Here is a 24313-nt window from a genome sequence, read left to right on the forward strand (position 1 = left end):
TTAACCCCAGGCTGTACTAATCCCTCCTTAACCCCAGGCTGTACTAACCCCAGGCTGTACTAACCCCTCCTAAACCCCAGGCTGTACTAACCCCAGTATGTAATAACCCCTCCTTAACCCCAGGCTGTACTAACCCCTCCTTAACCCCAGACTGTACTAACCCCAGGCTGTACTAACCCCAGACTATACTAACCCCTCCTTAACCCCAGGCTGTACTAACCCCTCCTTAACCCCAGACTATACTAACCCCTCCTTATCCCCAGTCTAAACTAACCCCAGGCTGTACTAACCCCTCCTTAACCCCAGGCTGTACTAACCCCTCCTTAAACCCAGGCTGCACTAACCCCTCCTTAACCCCAGACTATACTAACCCATCCTTAACCTCAGACTATACTAACCCCAGGCTGTACCAACCCCTCCTTAACCCCAGACTATACTAACCACAGGCTGTACTAACCCCAGTATGTACTAACCCCTCCTCAACCCCAGGCTGTACTAACCCCTTCTTAACCCCAGACTGTACCAACCCCTCCTTAACCCCAGACAATACTAACCCCAGGCTGTACCAACCCCTCCTTAACCTCAGGCTGAACTAACCCCTCCTTAACCCCAGACTATACTAACCCCAGGCTGTACTAACCCCTCCTTAACCCCAGGCTGTACTAACCCCTCCTTAACCCCAGGCTGAACTAACCCCTCTTTAACCCCAGACTATACTAACCCCAGGCTGTACTAACCCCAGACTATACTAACCACGGGCTGTACTAACCCCTCCTTAACCCCGGGCTGTACTAACCCCAGGCTGTACTAACCCCAGACTCTACTAACCCCAGGCTGTACTAACCCCTCCTTAACCCCAGGCTGTACAAACCTCTCCTTAACCCCAGACTATACTAACCCCAGGCTGTGCTAACCCCAGCATGTATTAACCCCTCCTTAACCCAAGGCTAAACTAACCCCTCCTTAACCCCAGACTGTACTAACCCCTCCTTAACTCCAGAGTGTACTAACCCCTCCTTAAGCCCAGGCTGTACTAACCCCAGACTGTACTAACCCCTCCTTAACCCCAGGCTGTACTAACCCCAGTATGTACTAACCCCTCCTTAACCCCAGACTATACTAACCCCTCCTTAACCCCAGTATGTACTAACCCCTCCTCAACCCCAGGCTGTACTAACCCCTCCTTAACCCCAGGCTGTACGTACCCCTCCTTAACCCCAGGCGGTACTAACCCCAGACTATACTAACTCCCCCTTAATTCCAGGCTGTACTAATCCCTCCTTAACACCAGGCTGTACTAACCCCAGACTATACTAACTCCTCCTTAACCCCAGGCTATACTAACCCCTTCTTAACCCCAGGCTGTACTAACCCCTCCTGTACTAACCCCAGGCTGTACTAACCCCAGACTATACTAACCCCTCCTTAACCCCAGGCTGTACTAACCCCTCCTTAACCCCAGACTATACTAACCCCTCCTTATCCCCAGTCTAAACTAACCCCAGGCTGTACTAACCCCTCCTTAACCCCAGGCTGTACTAACCCCTCCTTAAACCCAGGCTGCACTAACCCCTCCTTAACCCCAGACTATACTAACCCATCCTTAACCTCAGACTATACTAACCCCAGGCTGTACCAACCCCTCCTTAACCCCAGACTATACTAACCACAGGCTGTACTAACCCCAGTATGTACAAACCCCTCCTCAACCCCAGGCTGTACTAACCCCTTCTTAACCCCAGACTGTACCAACCCCTCCTTAACCCCAGACAATACTAACCCCAGGCTGTACCAACCCCTCCTTAACCTCAGGCTGAACTAACCCCTCCTTAACCCCAGACTATACTAACCCCAGGCTGTACTAACCCCTCCTTAACCCCAGGCTGTACTAACCCCTCCTTAGTCTAAACCCCTCCCTAGTCTAAACAAACCCCTCCTTAACCCCAGACTATACTAGCCCCTCCTTATCCCCAGTCTAAACTAACCCCATACTATACTAACCCCTCCTTAACCCCAGACTATACTAACCCCTCCTTAACCCCAGGCTGTACTAACCCCAGGTTGTATTAACCCCTCCTTAACCCCAGGCTGTACTAACCCCTCCTTAACCCCAGGCTGTACTAACCCCTCCTTAACCCCAGACTATACTAACCCCTACTTAACCCCAGGCTGTACTAACCCTAACCCTAACCCCTTCTTAACCCCAGACTATACTAACCCCTCCTCAACCCCAGGCTGTACTAACCCCAGGTTGTATTAACCCCTCCTTAACCCCAGGCTGTACTAACCCCAGGCTGTACTAACCCCTCCTTAACCCCAAGCTGTACTAACCCATCCTTAACCCCAGGCTGTACTAACCCCTCCTTAACCCCAGGCTGTACTAATCCCTCCTTAACCCCAGGCTGTACTAACCCCAGGCTGTACTAACCCCTCCTTAACCCCAGGCTGTACTAACCCCAGTATGTAATAACCCCTCCTTAACCCCAGGCTGTACTAACCCCTCCTTAACCCCAGACTGTACTAACCCCAGGCTGTACTAACCCCAGACTATACTAACCCCTCCTTAACCCCAGGCTGTACTAACCCCTCCTTAACCCCAGGCTGTACTAACCCCTCCTTCACCCCAGACTATACTAACCCCTCCTTAACCCCAGACTATACTAACCCGTCCTTAACCCCAGGCTGTACTAACCCCTCCTTAACCCCAGGCTGTACTAACCCCTCCTTAACCCCAGGCTGTACTAACCCCTCCTTCACCCCAGACTATACTAACCCCTCCTTAACCCCAGACTATACTAACCCGTCCTTAACCCCAGGCTGTACTAACCCCTGCTTAACCCCAGTATGTACAAACCCCTCCTTAACCCCAGGCTGTTGGGGGTTAACTAACTGCCTTGTTGTTGGGGGTTAACTAACTGCCTTGCTGTTGGGGGCTAACTAACTGCCTTGTTGTTGGGGGTTAACTAACTGCCTTGCTGTGCTTTGGCAAAGTGGGTGGGGTAATATCCTTCCTGTTTGGCCCTGTCTGGGGGTGTCATCGGATGGGGCCACAGTGTCTCCTGACCTCTCCTGTCTCAGCCTCCAGTATTTATGCTGCAGGAGTTTATGTGTCGGGGGCTAGGGTCAGTTTGTTATATCTGGAGTACTTCTCCTGTCCTATCCGGTGTCCTGTGTGAATTTAAGTATGCTCTCTCTAATTCTCTCTTTCTTTCTCTCTCTCGGAGGACCTGAGCCCTAGGACCATGCCTCAGGACTACCTGACATGATGACTCCTTGCTGTCCCCAGTCCACCTGGCTGTGCTGCTGCTCCAGTTTCAACTGTTCTGCCTGTGATTATTATTATTTGACCATGCTGGTCATTTATGAACATTTGAACATCTTGGCCATGTTCTGTTATAATCTCCACCCGGCACAGCCAGATGAGGACTTGCCTCCCCACATAGCCTGGTTCCTCTATAGGTTTCTTCCTATGTTTTGGCCTTCCTAGGGAGTTTTTCCTAGCCACTGTGCTTCTACACCTGCATTGCTTGCTGTTTGGGGTTTTAGGCTGGGTTTCTGTACAGCACTTTGAGATATCAGCTGATGTACAAAGGGCTATATAAATACATTTGATTTGATTTGATTTGCTGCGGGGGGTTAACTAACTGCCTTGCTGCAGGGGGTGAACTAACTGCCTTGCTGCAGGGGGTTAACTATCTGCCTTGCTGCAGGGGGTTAACTAACTGCCTTGCTGCAGGGGGTCGGTTAACTGCCTTGCTGCAGGGGGTTGGTTAACTGCCTTGCTGCAGGGGGTCGGTTAACTGCCTTGCTGCAGGGGGTTGGTTAACTGCCTTGCTGCAGGGGGTCGGTTAACTGCCTTGCTGCAGGGGGTTGGTTAACTGCCTTGCTGCAGGGGGTTGGTTAACTGCCTTTCTGCAGGGGGTTGGTTAACTGCCTTGCTGCAGGGGGTCGGTTAACTGCCTTGCTGCAGGGGGTTGGTTAACTGCCTTGCTGCAGGGGGTCGGTTAACTGCCTTGCTGCAGGGGGTTGGTTAACTGCCTTGCTGCAGGGGGTTGGTTAAATGCCTTTCTGCAGGGGGTTGGTTAACTGCCTTGCTGCAGGGGGTCGGTTAACTGCCTTGCTGCAGGGGGTTGGTTAACTGCCTTGCTGCAGGGGGTTGGTTAACTGCCTTGCTGCAGGGGGTTGGTTAACTGCCTTGCTGCAGGGGGTTGGTTAACTGCCTTGCTGCAGGGGGTTGGTTAACTGCCTTGCTGCAGGGGGTTGGTTAACTGCCTTGCTGCAGGGGGTTGGTTAACTGCCTTGCTGCAGGGGGTTGGTTAACTGCCTTGCTGCAGGGGGTTGGTTAACTGCCTTGCTGCAGGGGGTTGGTTAACTGCCTTGCTGCAGGGGGTTGGTTAACTGCCTTGCTGCAGGGGGTTGGTTAACTGCCTTGCTGCAGGGGGTTGGTTAACTGCCTTGCTGCAGGGGGTTGGTTAACTGCCTTGCTGCAGGGGGTTGGTTAACTGCCTTGCTGCAGGGGGTTGGTTAACTGCCTTGCTGCAGGGGGTTGGTTAACTGCCTTGCTGCAGGGGGTTGGTTAACTGCCTTGCTGCAGGGGGTTGGTTAACTGCCTTGCTGCAGGGGGTTGGTTAACTGCCTTGCTGCAGGGGGTCGGTTAACTGCCTTGCTGCAGGGGGTTGGTTAACTGCCTTGCTGCAGGGGGTCGGTTAACTGCCTTGCTGCAGGGGGTTGGTTAACTGCCTTGCTGCAGGGGGTTAACTAACTGGCTTGCTGCAGGGGGTTAACTAACTGCCTTGCTGCAGGGGGTTGGTTAACTGCCTTGCTGTTGGGGTTTAGCTGGCTTGGTGTTGGGGGTTATTTGCCTTGCTGTTGGGGGTTAACTGCCTTGCTGTTGGGGTTTAACTACCCTGTTGTTGGGGGTTAACTGCCTTAACTGAACTTCCGGCACCGACAGATGGCCGCCTCGCTTCGCGTTCCTAGGAAACTATGCAGTTTTTTGTTTTTTTATGTGTTATTTCTTACATTGGTACCCCAGGTCATCTTAGGTTTCATTACATACAGTCGAGAAGAACTACTGAATATAAGATCAGCGTCAACTCACCATCAGTACGACCAAGAATATGACTTTCGCGAAGCGGATCCTGTGTTCTGCCTTTCACCCAGGACAACGGAATGGATCCCAGCCGGCGACCCAAAAAAACGACTTCGTAAAAGAGGGAAACGTAGCGGTCTTCTGGTCAGACTCCGGAGATGGGCACATCGTGCACCACTCCCCAGTATACTTCTCGCCAAGGTCCAGTCTCTTGACAACAAGGTTGATGAAATCTGAGCAAGGGTAGCATTTCAGAGGGACATCAGAGACTGTAACGTTCTTTGCTTCACGGAAACATGGCTCACTGGAGAGACGCTATCGGAGTCGGTGCAGCCAGCTGGTTTACCACGCATCGCGTCGACAGAAACAAACATCTTTCTGGTAAAAAGAGGGGCGGGGGCGTATGCCTTATGGCTAACGAGATGTGATGTGGTCACAAAAGCATACAGGAACTCAAGTCCTTCTGTTCACCTGATTTAGAATTCCTCACAATCAAATGTCGACCGCATTATCTACCAAGGGAATTCTCTTCGATTGTAATCACAGCTGTATATATTCCCCCCCAAGCAGACACATCGATGGCTCTGAACGAACTTTATTTGACTCTTTGCAAACTGGAATCCATACATCCTGAGGCTGCATTCATTGTAGCTGGGGATTTTAACAAGGCTAATCTGAAAACAAGACTCCCTCAATTGTATCAGCATATCGATTGCGCAACCAGGGCTGGCAAAACCTTGGATCACTGCTATTCTAACTTCCGCGACGCATATAAGGCCCTGCCCCACCCTCCTTTCGGAAAAGCTGACCGCGACTCCATTTTGTTGATCCCTGCCTACAGACAGAAACTAAAACAAGAAGCTCCCACGCTGAGGTCTGTTCAACGCTGGTCTGACCAATCTGATTCCACACTCCAAGACTGCTTCCATCACGTGGACTGGGATATGTTTCGTATTGCGTCAGACAACAACATTGACGAATACGCTGATTCGGTGTGCGAGTTCATTAGAACGTGCGTTGAAGATGTCGATTAAAACATTCCCAAACCAGAAACCGTGGATTGATGGCAGCATTCGCGTGAAACTGAAAGCGCGAACCACTGCTTTTAATCATGGCAAGGTGACCGGTAACATGACCGAATACAAACAGTGTAGCTATTCCCTCCGCAAGGCAATCAAACAAGCTAAGCGTCAGTATAGAGACAAAGTAGAATCTCAATTCACGGGTCAGACACAAGAGGTATGTGGCAGGGTCTACAGTCAATCACGGATTACAAAAAGAAAACCAGCCCCGTCACGGACCAGGATTTCTTGCTCCCAGGCAGACTAAATAACTTTTTTGCCCGCTTTGAGGACAATACAGTGCCACTGACATGGCCTGCAACCAAAACATGCGGCCTCTCCTTCACTGCAGCCGAGGTGAGTAAAACATTTAAATGTGTTAACCCTCGCAAGGCTACAGGCCCAGACGGCATCCCCAGCCGCGCCCTCAGAGCATGCGCAGACCAGCTGGCTGGTGTGTTTACGGACATATTCAACCAATCCCTATCCCAGTCTGCTGTTCCCACATGCTTCAAGAGGGCCACCATTGTTCCTGTTCCCAAGAAAGCTAAGGTAACTGAGCTAAACGACTACCGCCCCGTAGCACTCACTTCCGTCATCATGAAGTGCTTTGAGAGACTAGTCAAGGACCATATCACCTCCAACCTACCTGACACCCTAGACCCACTCCAATTTGCTTACCGCCCAAATAGGTCCACAGACGATGCAATCTCAACCACACTGCACACTGCCCTAACCCATCTGGACAAGAGGAATACCTATGTGAGAATGCTGTTCATCGACTACAGCTTGGCATTTAACACCATAGTACCCTCCAAGCTCGTCATCAAGCTCGAGACCCTGGGTCTCGACCCCACCCTGTGCAACTGGGTACTGGACTTCCTGACGGGCCGCCCCCAGGTGGTGAGGGTAGGCAACAACATCTCCACCCCGCTGATCCTCAACACTGGGGCCCCACAAGGGTGTGCGTTCTGAGCCCCGCACGCCTCCAACTCTATCATCAAGTTTGCGGACGACACAACAGTGGTAGGCTTGATTACCAACAACGACGAGATGGCCTACAGGGAGGAGGTGAGGGCCCTCGGAGTGTGGTGTCAGGAAAATAACCTCACACTCAACGTCAACAAAACTAAGGAGATGATTGTGGACTTCAGGAAACAGCAGAGGGAACACCCCCCTATCCACATCGATGGAACAGTAGTGGAGAGGGTAGCAAGTTTTAAGTTCCTCGGCATACACATCACAGACAAACTGAATTGGTCCACCCACACAGACAGCATCGTGAAGAAGGCGCAGCAGCGCCTCTTCAACCTCAGGAGGCTGAAGAAATTCGGCTTGTCACCAAAAGCACTCACAAACTTCTACAGATGCACAATCGAGAGCATCCTGGCGGGCTGTATCACCGCCTGGTACGGCAACTGCTCCGCCCACAACCGTAAGGCTCTCCAGAGGGTAGTGAGGTCTGCACAACGCATCACCGGGGGCAAACTACCTGCCCTCCAGGACACCTACACCACCCGATGTTACAGGAAGGCCATAAAGATCATCAAGGACAACAACCACCCGAGCCACTGCCTGTTCACCCCGCTATCATCCAGAAGGTGAGGTCAGTACAGGTGCATCAAAGCTGGGGCCGAGAGACTGAAAAACAGCTTCTATCTCAAGGCCATCAGACTGTTAAACAGCCACCACTAACATTGAGTGGCTGCTGCCAACACACTGACTCAACTCCAGCCACTTTAATAATGGGAAATGATGGGAAATGATGTAAAATATATCACTAGCCACTTTAAACAATGCTACCTAATATAATGTTTACATACCCTACATTATTAATCTCATATGTATACGTATATACTGTACTCTATATCATCTACTGCATCTTCATGTAATACATGTATCACTAGCCACTTTAACTATGCCACTTTGTTTACATACTCATCTCATATGTATATACTGTACTCGATACCATCTACTGTATCTTGCCTATGCCGCTCTGTACCATCACTCACTCATATATCTTTATGTACATATTCTTTATCCCCTTATACACACAAGTGTATGACAGTAGTTTTGGAATTGTTAGCTAGATTACTTGTTGGTTATTACTGCATTGTCGGAACTAGAAGCACAAGCATTTCGCTACACTCGCATTAACATCTGCTAACCATGTGTATGTGACAAATAACATTTTATTTTATTTTATTTTATTTTATTTGTTGTTGGGGGTTAACTGCCTTGTTGTTGGGGGTTAACTAATTGCCTTGTTGTTGGGGGTTAACCAATTGCCTTGTTGTTGGGGGTTAACGAACTGCCTTGCTGCAGGGGGTTACTTGCCTTGCTGTTGGGGGTTAACTTCCCTGTTGTTGGGGATTAACTGCCTTGTTGTTCAGGGTTAACTGCCTTGTTGTTGGGGGTTAACTGACTTGTTGTTGGGGGTTAACTGCCTTGTTGTTCAGGGTTAACTGCCTTGTTGTTGGGGGTTAACTGCCTTGTTGTTGGGGGTTAACTGACTTGTTGTTCGGGGTTAACTGCCTTGTCGTTGGGGGTTAACTGCCTTGTTGTTGGGGGTTAACTGCCTTGTTGTTGGGGGTTAACTGCATTGTTTTTGGGGGTTAACTGCCTTGTTGTTGGGGGTTAACTGCATTGTTTTGGAGCTTAACTGCCTTGTTGTTAGGGGTTAACTGGGCAGAACGGCTCGGGGATTACAAACGGCAACCTTTCAGTCACTGGCCCAACGCTCTTAACCTCTATGCTACCTGCCACCCCTGGTCTATGGTAAAACAGCATTACAGAAATGAGCTCAAGAAGAATATTTACTTGTATGGAGAGGGTCTGTCCACTACAGAGTCAGGGTCCAGGAGGAAGTGCTTCTGGGTAATGTGTCCCGTGGCCGTATCTATGGTAACCACTGGGAAGCCCATCTGAAGGATCCAGCGGTTCATGATGTCATGCACTGTGTGAGGTAGACTCATCCCTGGAGTGGTGAGGACTGCCTGTCAGAGGATGGAACACATAACAACACCTTAATGAAGGAGTGTACAACGGCACCATCTCTAGGGTCATTCAAGACAGATTTAATGATAGAGAGTACAACGGCACCATCTCTAGGGTCGTTCAGAACAGATTTAATGATAGAGAGTAGAAAGGCACCATCTCTAGGGTCGTTCAAGACAGATTTAATGATAGAGAGTACAACGGCACAATCTCTAGGGTCGCTCAAGACTGATTTAATGATAGAGAGTACAACGGCACCATCTCTAGGGTCGTTCAAGACAGATTTAATGATAGAGAGTACAACGGCACCATCTCTAGGGTCGTTCAAGACAGATTTAATCGACCTGGCCCGGGTATCCTGGAAGGACATTGACCTCATCCCGTCAGTTGAGGATGCCTGGTCATTCTTTAAAAGTAACTTCCTCACCATTTTAGATAAGCATGCTCCGTTCAAAAAATGCAGAACTAAGAACAGATACAGCCCTTGGTTCACCCCAGACCTGACTGCCCTCGACCAGCACAAAAACATCCTGTGGCGGACTGCAATAGCATCGAATAGTCCCCGTGATATGCAACTGTTCAGGGAAGTCCGGAACCAATACACGCAGTCAGTCAGGAAAGCTAAGGCCAGCTTCTTCAGGCAGAAGTTTGCATCCTGTAGCTCCAACTCCAAAAAGTTCTGGGACACTGTGAAGTCCATGGAGAACAAGAGCACCTCCTCCCAGCTGCCCACTGCACTGAGGCTAGGTAACACGGTCACCACTGATAAATCCATGATTATCGAAAACTTCAATAAGCATTTCTCAACGGCTGGCCATGCCTTCCGCCTGGCTACTTCAACCTCGGCCAACAGCTCCGCCCCCCCCGCAGCTCCTCGCCCAAGCCTCTCCAGGTTCTCCTTTACCCAAATCCAGATAGCAGATGTTCTGAAAGAGCTGCAAAACCTGGACCCGTACAAATCAGCTGGGCTTGACAATCTGGACCCTCTATTTCTGAAACTATCTGCCACCATTGTCGCAACCCCTATTACCAGCCTGTTCAACCTCTCTTTCATCTCGTCTGAGATCCCCAAGGATTGGAAAGCTGCCGCAGTCATCCCCCTCTTCAAAGGGGGAGACACCCTGGACCCAAACTGTTACAGACCTATATCCATCCTGCCCTGCCTATCTAAGGTCTTCGAAAGCCAAGTCAACAAACAGGTCACTGACCATCTCGAATCCCACCGTACCTTCTCCGCTGTGCAATCTGGTTTCCGAGCCGGTCATGGGTGCACCTCAGCCACACTCAAGGTACTAAACGACATCATAACCGCCATCGATAAAAGACAGTACTGTGCAGCCGTCTTCATCGACCTCGCCAAGGCTTTTCGACTCTGTCAATCACCATATTCTTATCGGCAGACTCAGTAGCCTCGGTTTTTCGGATGACTGCCTTGCCTGGTTCACCAATTACTTTGCAGACAGAGTTCAGTGTGTCAAATCGGAGGGCATGCTGTCCGGTCCTCTGGCAGTCTCTATGGGGGTGCCACAGGGTTCAATTCTCGGGCCGACTCTTTTCTCTGTGTATATCAATGATGTTGCTCTTGCTGCGGGCGATTCCCTGATCCACCTCTACGCAGACGACACCATTCTATATACTTTCGGCCCGTCTTTGGACACTGTGCTATCTAACCTCCAAACAAGCTTCAATGCCATACAACACTCCTTCCGTGGCCTCCAACTGCTCTTAAACGCTAGTAAAACCAAATGCATGCTTTTCAACCGGTCGCTGCCTGCACCTGCATGCCCGACTAGCATCACCACCCTGGATGGTTCCGACCTAGAATATGTGGACGTCTATAAGTACCTAGGTGTCTGGCTAGACTGCAAACTCTCCTTCCAGACTCATATCAAACATCTCCAATCGAAAATCAAATCAAGAGTCGGCTTTCTATTCCGCAACAAAGCCTCCTTCACTCAAGCCGCCAAGCTTACCCTAGTAAAACTGACTATCCTACCGATCCTCGACTTCGGCGATGTCATCTACAAAATGGCTTCCAACACTCTACTCAGCAAACTGGATGCAGTCTATCACAGTGCCATCCGTTTTGTCACTAAAGCACCTTATACTACCCACCACTGCGACTTGTATGCTCTAGTCGGCTGGCCCTCGCTACATATTCGTCGCCAGACCCACTGGCTCCAGGTCATCTACAAGTCCATGCTAGGTAAAGCTCCGCCTTATCTCAGCTCACTGGTCACGATGGCAACACCCATCCGTAGCACGCGCTCCAGCAGGTGTATCTCACTGATCATCCCTAAAGCCAACACCTCATTTGGCCGCCTTTCGTTCCAGTACTCTGCTGCCTGTGACTGGAACGAATTGCAAAAATCGCTGAAGTTGGAGACTTTTATCTCCCTCACCAACTTCAAACATCAGCTATCTGAGCAGCTAACCGATCGCTGCAGCTGTACATAGTCTATTGGTAAATAGCCCACCCTTTTCACCTACCTCATCCCCGTACTGTTTCTATTTATTTACTTTTCTGCTCTTCTGCACACCAATATCTCTACCTGTACATGACCATCTGATCTTTTATCACTCCAGTGTTAATCTGCAAAATTGTAATTATTTGCCTACCTCCTCATGCCTTTTGCACACATTGTATATAGACCCCCCCTTCGTTTTCTACTGTGTTATTGACTTGTTAATTGTTTACTCCATGTGTAACTCTTTGTTGTATGCTCACACTGCTATGCTTTATCTTGGCCAGGTCGCAGTTGCAAATGAGAACTTGTTCTCAACTAGCCTACCTGGTTAAATAAAGGTGTTCTCAACTAGCCTACCTGGTTAAATAAAGGTGTTCTCAACTAGCCTACCTGGTTAAATAAAGGTGTTCTCAACTAGCCTACCTGGTTAAATAAAGGTGTTCTCAACCAGCCTACCTGGTTAAATGAAGGTGTTCTCAACTAGCCTACCTGGTTAAATGAAGGTGTTCTCAACTAGCCTACCTGGTTAAATAAAGGTGTTCTCAACTGGCCTACCTGGTTAAATAAAGGTGTTCTCAACTAGCCTACCTGGTTAAATAAAGGTGTTCTCAACTGGCCTACCTGGTTAAATAAAGGTGTTCTCAACTAGCCTACCTGGTTAAATAAAGGTGTTCTCAACTAGCCTACCTGGTTAAATAAAGGTGAAATAAAAAATAAAAAAATAAAAAAATTCAATGATAGAGAGTACAACGGCACAATCTCTAGGGTCGCTCAAGACTGATTTAATGATAGAGAGTACAACGGCACCATCTCTAGGGTCGTTCAAGACAGATTTAATGATAGAGAGTACAACGGCACCATCTCTAGGGTCGTTCAAGACAGATTTAATTATAGAGAGTACAACGGCACAATCTCTAGGGTCGTTCAGAACAGATTTAATGATAGAGAGTAGAAAGGCACCATCTCTAGGGTCGTTCAAGACAGATTTAATGATAGAGAGTACAACGGCACAATCTCTAGGGTCGTTCAAGACAGATTTAATGATAGAGAGTACAACGGTACAATCTCTAGGGTCGTTAAAGACAGATTTAAAGATAGAGAGTACAACGGCACCTTCTTTAGGGTCGTTCAAGACAGATGTAATGATAGAGAGTACAATGGCAACATCTCTAGGGTCGTTCAAGACAGATTTAATGATAGAGAGTACAACGGCAACATCTCTAGGGTCGTTCAAGACAGATTCAATGATAGAGAGTACAACGGCACCATCTCTAGGGTCGTTCAAGACAGATTTAATGAAGGAGAGTACAACGGCACCATCTCTAGGGTCGCTCAATACAGATTTAATGATAGAGAGTAGAAAGGCACCATCTCTAGGGTCGTTCAAGACAGATTTAATGATAGAGAGTACAACGGCACCATCTCTAGGGTCGCTCAAGACAGATTTAATGATAGAGAGTACAACAGCACCATCTCTAGGGTCGTTCAAGACAGATTTAATGATAGAGAGTACAACAGCACCATCTCTAGGGTCGTTCAAGACAGATTTAATGATAGAGAGTACAACGGCACCATCTCTAGGGTCATTCAAAACATATTTCAACCACAGGGGGTTTTCCACACACAATACCCAATTATATTTAATACTCATTTTAGTAGAAAGCTAATTGTAGATTGAAAATGAGATAATAGAGAGACAGATCATAGAGAGAGTATAGAGGTTTATTTATCATACTGTATCCATGGTGAAGATGATCCCAGAGAGGAGAGAGGGAGATCATAGAGATAGTATACAGATCATAGAGATAGTATACAGATCATAGAGAGAGTATAGAGGTTTAATTATCATACAGTATCCATGGTGAAGATGATCCCAGAGAGGAGAGAGGGAGATCATAGAGATAGTATACAGATCATAGAGATAGTATACAGATCATAGAGAGAGTATAGAGGTTTAATTATCATACAGTATCCATGGTGAAGATGATCCCAGAGAGGAGAGAGGGAGATCATAGAGATAGTATACAGATCATAGAGATAGTATAGAGGTTTATTTATCATACTGTATCCATGGTGAAGATGATCCCAGAGAGGAGAGAGAGAGATCATAGAGATAGTATACAGATCATAGAGATAGTATACAGATCATAGAGAGAGTATAGAGGTTTATTTATCATACTGTATCCATGGTGAAGATGATCCCAGAGAGGAGAGAGGGAGATCATAGAGATAGTATACAGATCATAGAGATAGTATAGAGGTCTATTTATCATACTGTATCCATGGTGAAGATGATCCCAGAGAGGAGAGAGGGAGATCATAGAGATAGTAGACAGATCATAGAGATAGTAGACAGATCATAGAGATAGTATAGAGGTCTATTTATCATACTGTATCCATGGTGAATATGATCCCAGAGAGGAGAGAGGGAGATCATAGAGATAGTAGACAGATCATAGAGATAGTATAGAGGTTTATTTATCATACTGTATCCATGGTGAAGATGATCCCAGAGAGGAGAGAGGGAGACCATAGAGATAGTATACAGATCATAGAGATAGTAGACAGATCATAGAGATAGAATAGAGGTCTATTTATCATACTGTATCCATGGTGAAGATGATCCCAGAGAGGAGAGAGGGAGACCATAGAGATAGTATACAGATCATAGAGATAGTAGACAGATCATAGAGATAGAATAGAGGTCTATTTATCATACTGTATCCATGGTTAAGATGATCTCAGAGAGGAGAGAGGGAGATCATAGAGATAGTATACAGATCGTAGAGATAGTAGACAGATCATAGAGATAGAATAGAGGTCTATTTATCATACTGTATCCATGGTTAAGATGATCCCAGAGAGGAGAGAGGGAGATCATAGAGATAGTATACAGATCATAGAGATAGTAGACAGATCATAGAGATAGTATAGAGGTTTATTTATACTGTATCCATGGTGAAGATGATCCCAGAGAGGAGAGAGGGAGATCATAGAGATAGTATACAGATCATAGAGATAGTATACAGATCATAGAGATAGTATAGAGGTTTATTTATACTGTATCCATGGTGAAGATGATCCCAGAGAGGAGAGAGGGAGATCATAGAGATAGTATACAGATCATAGAGATAGTATAGAGGTTTATTTATCATACTGTATCCATGGTGAAGATGATCCCAGAGAGGAGAGAGGGAGATCATAGAGATAGTAGACAGATCATAGAGATAGTATACAGATCATAGAGATAGTATACAGATCACAGAGAGAGTATAGAGGTCTATTTATACTGTATAAATGGTAGAAAATAGAACTTACTTTCTGAAGATGATCCCAGAGATCTGAATACACTGTGTTGTTGAAGGCAAACTCATTCAGGTATGACTGAGAGAGAGAGGGGGAGAGGGGGAAAGAGGCAGCGGGAGGGAAAGAGAGAGGAGGGAGAGAGAGAGAGAGAGAGAGAGAGAGAGAGAGAGAGAGAGAGAGAGAGTGAGAGTGAGCGAGAGAGAGAGAGAGAAGTGGTAGAAGTGTCATGATGTCGGTTGATTCCCTGCTGTCTCCACCGACCTCATCTGACCCCTGGACAACATACTGTAGACCACCTCTGATGACTTCTGTAACTATACTCACAGTAAGTCCTCTGGTTAATATACTGTAACTATACTCACAGTGAGTCCTCTGGTTAATATACTGTAACTACACTCACAGTGAGTCCTCTGGTTAATATACTGTAACTACACTCACAGTGAGTCCTCTGGTTAGTATACTCACAGTGAGTCCTCTGGTTAATATACTCACAATGAGTCCTCTGGTTAATATACTGTGACTATACTCACAGTGAGTCCTCTGGTTAATATACTGTAACTATACTCACAGTGAGTCCTCTGGTTAATATACTGTAACTACACTCACAGTGAGTCCTCTGGTTAATATACTGTAACTATGCTCACAGTGAGTCCTCTGGTTAATAAATTGTAACAATACTCACACTAAGTCCTCTGGCGAAGACCGGCTCTGTCAGGAACTCAGAAAGCATCCTCAGAACTGCAGCACCCTGGGTGGAAGAGATCACAGGATTTGAGAAAGTGAAAAACAGTCACATTGGAGTTTAAGGTTTTTTTCCAATCAGATCAACAAATATTCTGGGACCTCTTTACTTGAGAGTAGATGTAACCATGGAGCTCCCTACTACACCAGAGAGAGAGAAGGTTTAACCATGGAGCTCCCTACTACACCAGAGAGAAGGTGTAACCATGGAGCTCCCTACTACACCAGAGAGAGAAGGTGTAACCATGGAGCTCACTACTACACCAGAGAGAAGGTGTAACCATGGAGCTCCCTACTACACCAAAGAGAAGGTGTAACCATGGAGCTCCCTACTACACTAGAGAGAAGGTTTAACCATGTAGCTCCCTACTACACCAGAGAGAGAAGGTGTAACCATGGATCTCCCTACTACACCAGAGAGAGAAGGTGTAACCATGGAGCTCTCTACTACACCAGAGAGAGAAGGTGTAACCATGGAGCTCCCTACTACACTAGAGAGAAGGTGTAACCATGGAGCTCTCTACTACACCAGAGAGAAGGTGTAACCATGGAGCTCCCTACTACACCAGAGAGAGAAGGTGTAACCATGGATCTCTCTACTACACTAGAGAGAAGGTGTAACCATGGAGCTCCCTACTACACTAGAGAGAAGGTGTAACCATGGAGCTCCCTACTACACTAGAGAGAAGGTGTAACCATGGAGCTCTCTACTACACCAGAGAGTAGGTTTAACCATGGAGCTCCCTACAACACTAGAGAAAAGGTGTAACCATGGAGCACCCTACTACACCAGAGAGAGAAGGTGTAACCATGGAGCTCCCTACTACACTAGAGAGAGAAGGTGTAACCATGGAGCTCGCTACTACACACTACACTAGAGAGAAGGTTTAACCATGGAGCTCCCTACTACACCAGAGAGAGACGGTGTAACCATGGGGTTCCCTACTACACCAGAGAGAAGGTGTAACCATGGAGCTCCCTGCTACACCAGAGAGAGAAGGTGTAACCATGGAACTCACTACTACACTAGAGAGAAGGTGTAACCATGGAGCTCTCTACTACTCCAGAGAGAAGGTGTAACCATGGATCTCCCTACTACACTAGAGAGAGAAGGTGTAACCATGGATCTCCCTACTACACCAGAGAGAGAAGGAGTAACCATGGAGCTCCCTACTACACCAGAGAGAGAAGGTGTAACCATGGAGCTCACTACTACACTAGAGAGAAGGTGTAACCATGGAGCTCTATACTACTCCAGAGAGAAGGTGTAACCATGGAGCTCCCTACTACACCAGAGAGAAGGTGTAACCATGGATATCCCTACTACACTAGAGAGAGAAGGTGTAACCATGGATCTCCCTACTACACCAGAGAGAGAAGGAGTAACCATGGAGCTCCCTACTACACCAGAGAGAGAAGGTGTAACCATGGAGCTCCCTACTACACTAGAGAAGGTGTAACCATGGAGCTCCCTACTACACTAGAGAGAAGGTGTAACCATGGAGCTCTCTACTACACCAGAGAGAGAAGGTGTAACCATGGAGCTCTCTACTACACCAGAGAGAGAAGGTGTAACCATGGATCTCCCTACTACACCAGAGAGAAGGTGTAACCATGGAGCTCCCTACTACACCAGAGAGAGAAGGTGTAACCATGGAGCTCTCTACTACACCAGAGAGAGAAGGTGTAACCATGGAGCTCTCTACTACACCAGAGAGAGAAGGTGTAACCATGGAGCTCTCTACTACACCAGAGAGAGAAGGTGTAACCATGGAGCTCCCTACTACACTAGAGAGAAGGTGTAACCATGGAGCTCTCTACTACACCAGAGAGAGAAGGTGTAACCATGGAGCTCTCTACTACACCAGAGGGAGAGAAGGTGTAACCATGGAGCTCTCTACTACACCAGAGAGTAGGTTTAACCATGGAGCTCCCTACAACACTAGAGTGTAGTAGGGATATCCATGGTTACACCTTCTCTCTGGTGTAGTAGGGAGCTCCATGGTTACACCTTCTCTCTGGAGTAGTAGAGAGCTCCATGGTTAGAGAAGGTGTAACCATGGATCTCCCTACTACACCAGAGAGAGAAGGTGTAACCATGGATCTCCCTACTACACCAGAGAGAGAAGGTGTAACCATGGATCTCCCTACTACACCAGAGAGAGAGAAGGTGTAACCATGGAGCTCTCTACTACACCAGAGAGTAGGTTTAACCATGGAGCTCCCTACAACACTAGAGAGAAGGTGTAACCATGGATCTCCCTACTACACCAGAGAGAGAAGGTGTAACCATGGAGCTCCCTACTACACTAGAGAGAGAAGGTGTAACCATGGAGCTCACTACTACACTAGAGAGAAGGTGTAACCATGGAGCTCTCTACTACTCCAGAGAGAAGGTGTAACCATGGAGCTCCCTACTACACCAGAGAGAAGGTGTAACCATGGATCTCCCTACTACACTAGAGAGAGAAGGTGTAACCATGGATCTCCCTACTACACCAGAGAGAGAAGGTGTAACCATGGATCTCCCTACTACACCAGAGAGAGAAGGTGTAACCATGGATCTCCCTACAACACTAGAGAGAAGGTGTAACCATGTATCTCCCAGCTTGTGTTTTACAGTGAGATACTCTCTACCAGTCTCTGTTGTATATGTGGTCTAGAACAGAGAAAAACCTTGCAGTAGGTGATGGTGTTGAACATCTTGTTAACTGTGTTAGCGCGTTCTCAACAAACACTCTATTCTACCTGGTCCACAGATTTAATTTAATCTGAACCACCCTTTAACTGGAACAGGATATGGAAAAATGTGATTTTGGCATCCCGTAATCCGAACCATCAACATATACATTTTAAGTTTGTTCACAGAATGTATTTAACACCAAGGAAATATTGTATGAGGAAATTGTCCCCAACTGTTCACTGTGTCCCCTGGTCGGCACATTCCTCAGGTTGGTCGGCACATTCCTCAGGTTGGTCGGCACATTCCTCAGGTCGGTCGGCATATTCCTCCATATGATGTGGGATTGTCTTGAAGAATAATTGCAGCTAAAGCCCAACACACACAAACCAGTTACAGATATTTATTTCGACTTGTATTATGTTCTTTGATACCAGGCCCACGGGGAAGGTGTGTGGGGGGTGGGGGTGTCTGGTCATTTTGGGGGAGGGAGGGGGCGATTTGAGGGAATCTACTGGTTGAATCAAGGGATGGATGGGTTGGAGGGGCAATGATACGTTTCTGGGTGGGATGGGAAGGGGTGGGAGGCATGCTTTCTTCGGGTCTTTAAACGTTGAGAACCATGGAGAACTTTGCTGTAGGAGATGGTCTAGAACATGGAGAACCATGGAGAACCTTGCTGTAGGAGATGGTCTAGAACATAGAACATTGCTGTAGGAGATGGTCTAGAACATGGAGAACCATAGAGAACCTTGCTGTAGGAGATGGTCTAGAACATGGAGAACCATAGAGAACCTTGCTGTAGGAGATGGTCTAGAACATGGAGAACCATAGAGAACCTTGCTGTAGAAGAGGGTCTAGAACATATAACATTGCTGTAGGAGATGGTCTACAACATAGAGAACCTTGCTGTAGGAGATTTTCTAGAACATAGAGAACCTTGCTGTAGGAGATTTTCTAGAACATAGAGAACCTTGCTGTAGAAGATGGTCTAGAACATAGAACATTGCTGTAGGAGATGGTCTACAACATAGAGAACCTTGCTGTAGGAGATGGTCTAGAACATAGAGAACCTTGCTGTAGAAGATGGTCTAGAACATAGAACATTGCTGTAGGAGATGGTCTACAACATAGAGAACCTTGCTGTAGGAGATGTTCTAGAACATAGAGAACCTTGCTGTAGGAGATGTTCTAGAACATAGAGAACCTTGCTGTAGGAGATGTTCTAGAACATAGAGAACCTTGCTGTAGGAGATGGTGTTGAACATCTCACTGATCTCGTCAGGCTGGTTGACTTCCTCCTCTTTCCGGGACAGAGGATGAGATGAGGCCAGGGCGTCCACAGCAAACACCTTGTGGACATCATTCAGGATGGTCTGCTCTTTCTAGGGAGAGAGAGGGAGAGTGATCAGTCTTACTGTACTCTATATGATCAGATCAATCCTCCTGTAAGGGTGATCAGTCTTACTGTACTCTATATGATCAGATTAATCCTCCTGTGAGGGTGATCAGTCTTACGATGTTCCACGTGGGTTCAGCGTAGTCAGCTCCTAGATACTCCACGTAGCTGGCAAAGCCCTCGTTCAGCCATAGGTCATTCCACCATCTCAGAGTCACCAGGTTCCCAAACCACTGTGGACACAGGATCATGTCACACTTCGGGAACAATCACATCCAAAATGGTCGTCTGTTCCCTATGAAGCAGTGCATTACCTTTCACCAGCTCTGACCAATATTAATAATTAGGTGGGTACTTGTATTGGTCCTATTTTTAACGCAGATACAAGTACGTATTAATACAAAGGTATGAATTGAAAACATGTTTTTCGTATTTCATTATAAATTCACCACCTGTTGTATTCGCTGCTTGTGACCAAAATATTTGATACCCCAACTCACCCTGAGACACCCTAGGAGAATGTGATCAAGGCCAAGGTCTGCCATAATCAACGGTGATCCTGGGGCAATTAGGATTAAGTGGCTTGTTTAAGGGCACATCAACAGATTTTTCACCTTGTAAACTTGGGGATTTGAACTAGAGACCTTTCGGTTACTGGCCCAACACTCTAACTGCTAGGCTACCTGCCGGTTACTAGCCCAAAACTCTAACCACTAGGCTACCTGCTGGTTACTATGCTACCTAACGGTTACTAGTCCAACGCTCTAACCCCTAGGCTACCTATTGGTTACTAGCCCAAAACTCTAACCACTAGGCTACCTGCCGGTTACTAGCCCAACACTAACCCCTAGGCTACCTGCCGGTTACTAGCCCAACACTAACCCCTAGGCTACCTGCCGGTTACTAGTCCAACGCTCTAACCCCTAGGCTACCTGTCGGTTACTAGCCCAACACTCTAACCGCTAGGCTACCTGCCGGTTACTAGCCCAACACTCTAACCACTAGGCTACCTGCCGGTTACTAGTCCAACGCTCTAACCACTAGGCTACCTGCCCGTTACTAGCCCAACACTCTAACCGCTAAGCTACCTGCTGGTTACTAGCCCAACACTCTAACCCCTAGGCTACCTGCCGGTTACTAGCCCAGCACTCTAACCACTAGGCTACCGGCTGGTTACTAGTCCAACGCTCTAACCACTAGGCTACCTGCCGGTTACTAGCCGAACACTCTAACCACTAGGCTACCGGCTGGTTACTAATCCAACGCTCTAACAACTAGGCTACCTGCCGGTTACTAGCCCAACACTCTAACCCCTAGGCTACCTGCCAGTTACTAGTCCAACACTCTAACCCCTAGGCTACCTGCTGTTTACTAGCCCAACACTCTAACCACTAGGCTACCTGCCGGTTACTAGCCCAACACTCTAACCGCTAGGCTACCTGTCGGTTACTAGCCAAAAACTCTAACCACTAGGCTACCTGCCGGTTACTAGCCCAACACTAACCACTATGCTACCTAACGGTTACTAGTCCAACGCTCTAACCCCTAGGCTACCTATTGGTTACTAGCCCAACACTCTAACCACTAGGCTACCTGCCGGTTACTAGCCCAACACTAACCCCTAGGCTACCTTCCGGTTACTAGCCCAGCACTCTAACCACTAGGCTACATGCCGGTTACTAGCCCAACACTCTAACCACTAGGCTACCTGCCGGTTACTAGCCCAACACTAACCGCTATGCTACCTGCCGGTTACTAGTCCAATGCTCTAACCCCTAGGCTACCTGTCGGTTACTAGCCCAACACTCTAACCACTAGGCTACCTGCCGTTTACTAGCCCAACACTAACCGCTATGCTACCTGTCGGTTACTAGTCCAATGCTCTAACCACTAGGCTACCTGCCGGTTACTAGCCCAACACTAACCACTATGCTACCTAACGGTTACTAGTCCAACGCTCTAACCCCTAGGCTACCTATTGGTTACTAGCCCAACACTCTAACCACTAGGCTACCTGCCGGTTACTAGCCCAACACTAACCCCTAGGCTACCTTCCGGTTACTAGCCCAGCACTCTAACCACTAGGCTACATGCCGGTTACTAGCCCAACACTCTAACCACTAGGCTACCTGCCGGTTACTAGCCCAACACTAACCGCTATGCTACCTGCCGGTTACTAGTCCAATGCTCTAACCCCTAGGCTACCTGTCGGTTACTAGCCCAACACTCTAACCGCGAGGCTACCTGCCGGTTACTAGCCCAACACTCTAACCACTAGGCTACCTGCTGGTTACTAGTCAAATGCTCTAACCACTAGGCTACCTGCCGGTTACTAGCCCAACACTAACCACTATGCTACCTGCCGGTTACTAGTCCAACACTCTAACCCCTAGGCTACCTGCCGGTTACTAGCCCAGCACTCTAACCACTAGGCTACCTGCCGGTTACTAGCCCAACACTCTAACCACTAGGCTACCTGCCGGTTACTATCCCAACACTCTAAACACTAGGCTACCTGCCAGTTACTTGCCCAACACTCTAACCACTAGGCTACCTGCCGGTTACTAGCCCAACACTCTAACCCCTAGGCTACCTGCCGGTTACTAGCCCAACACTCTAACCACTAGGCTACCGGCTGGTTACTAGTCCAACGCTCTAACTACTAGACTACCTGTCGGTTACTAGCCTAACACTCTAACCCCTAGGCTACCTGCCGGTTACTAGCCCAACACTAACCACTATGCTACCTGTCGGTTACTAGTCCAACGCTCTAACCACTAGGCTACCTGTCGGTTACTAGCCCAACACTCTAACCCCTAGGCTACCTGCCGGTTACTAGCCCAACACTCTAACCGCCAGGCTACCTGCCAGTTACTAGCCCAAAACTCTAACCGCTAGGCTACCTGCCGGTTACTAGCCCAACACTAACCGCTATGCTACCTGCCGGTTACTAGTCCAACGCTCTAACCCCTAGGCTACCTGCCGGTTACTAGCCCAACACTCTAACCACTAGACTACCTGCTGGTTACTAGCCCAACGCTCTAACCACTAGGCTACCTGCCTGTTACTAGTCCAACGCTCTAGCCACTAGGCTACCTACCGGTTAGTAGCCCAACGCTCTAACAACTAGGCTACCTGCCGGTTACTGGCCCAACACTCTAAACCCTAGGATACCTGCTGGTTACTAGTCCAACGCTCTAACCCCTAGGCTACCTGCCGGTTACTAGCCCAACACTCTAACCACTAGACTACCTGCTGGTTACTAGCCAAATGCTCTAACCACTAGGCTACCTGCCTGTTACTAGCCCAACAGTCAAACCCCTAGGATACCTGCTGGTTACTAGTCCAACGCTCTAACAACTAGGCTACCTGCCGGTTACTGGCCCAACACTCTAAACCCTAGGATACCTGCTGGTTACTAGTCCAACACTCTAACCGCTAGGCTACCTGCCAGGTACTAGCCCAACACTCTAACCGCTAGGCTACCTGCCGGTTACTAGCCCAACACTCTAACCCTCTAGGCTACCTGCCGGTTACTAGCCCAACACTCTAACCACTAGGCTACCTGCCGGTTACTAGCCCAACACTCTAACCGCTAGGCTACCTACCGGTTACTAGTCCAACGTTCTAACCACTAGGCTACCTGCTGGTTACTAGTCCAACGCTCTAACTAGTAGGCTACCTGCCTGTTACTAGCCCAACACTCTAACCACTACGCTACCTGCTGGTTCCTAGTCCAACGCTCTAACCACTAGGCTACCTGCTGGTTACTAGCCCAACACTCTAACCGCTATGCTCCCTGCCAGTTACTAGCCCAACATTCTAACCACTAGACTACCTGCCGGTTACTAGCCCAGCACTCTAACCACTAGGCTACCTGCTGGTTACTTGCCCAAAACTCTAACCAAAGATTTTCATATCTAAACCAAGATAGACCATAGCCCATCGTTTCAAATGGGAACCAATTTGTCATATTGGGCAGAACAAGCAAGGAGGTGGGCAGAGCCAAGCAGGAGCTAGCGAGATACTATTGGCGCGTTCTAGCATGTATGCGCATATTTCCACGCCTTCTCTGTGAAGTGCGTGTGCAATAACTCCATTTGCACTCCTTCTAAACAACACAACAAGTCTGCTAAACTTAGTCCACTCTGTTTGTAACATAATCTAGTTTTGTGAACAAAAAATTGTATTGAGATTAAATGTTTCATTGATGAGAAAATTTGCAGAATGTCTGGCCAAAATCCATCTCGTTCCATCTTCCCCGGCAACTGGCAACTGGGCTTCCTCTCATTACCTGGCGCTCATGTTGTGGACCTTAGTCATCCTCTCGAGCAATGTTTCTCCTTGCAGGATGTGATGTCATAGGTTGGGCAGGAAGTACAGTAATGTCATAGGTTGGACAGGAAGTATAGTGATGTCATAGGTTGGACACTAGGTACATTAATGTCATAGGTTGTACAGGCAGTACAGTGATGTCATAGGTTTGACAGGAAGTACAGGGATGTCATAGCTTGGACAGGAAGTACAGGGATGTCATAGGTTGGACAGGAAGTACAGTAATGTCATAGG

General features: G+C 47.8%; 1 protein-coding gene across 3 annotated transcripts in view; it reads right to left on the reverse strand.

The window, feature by feature from the left end:
- The window catches only part of LOC109876485 (AP-3 complex subunit sigma-2), a 137485-nt gene that overhangs the window by 26264 nt on the left and 86908 nt on the right, over positions 1–24313 (reverse strand). For all 3 annotated transcript variants that reach the window (XM_031820390.1, XM_031820391.1, XM_031820392.1), the window contains exons 7-11: positions 19864–19977; positions 19587–19730; positions 15607–15672; positions 14937–15002; positions 8974–9149 (exon numbers count right to left, since the gene is read on the reverse strand). In XM_031820390.1, coding sequence (XP_031676250.1) covers positions 8974–9149; positions 14937–15002; positions 15607–15672; positions 19587–19730; positions 19864–19977 — 566 coding nt within the window. The remainder of the gene's footprint in view (positions 1–8973; positions 9150–14936; positions 15003–15606; positions 15673–19586; positions 19731–19863; positions 19978–24313) is intronic.

Source organism: Oncorhynchus kisutch, unplaced genomic scaffold, assembly GCF_002021735.2.
Source record: "Oncorhynchus kisutch isolate 150728-3 unplaced genomic scaffold, Okis_V2 scaffold3334, whole genome shotgun sequence".
In the NCBI taxonomy this organism is placed as follows: Eukaryota; Metazoa; Chordata; class Actinopteri; order Salmoniformes; family Salmonidae; genus Oncorhynchus; species Oncorhynchus kisutch.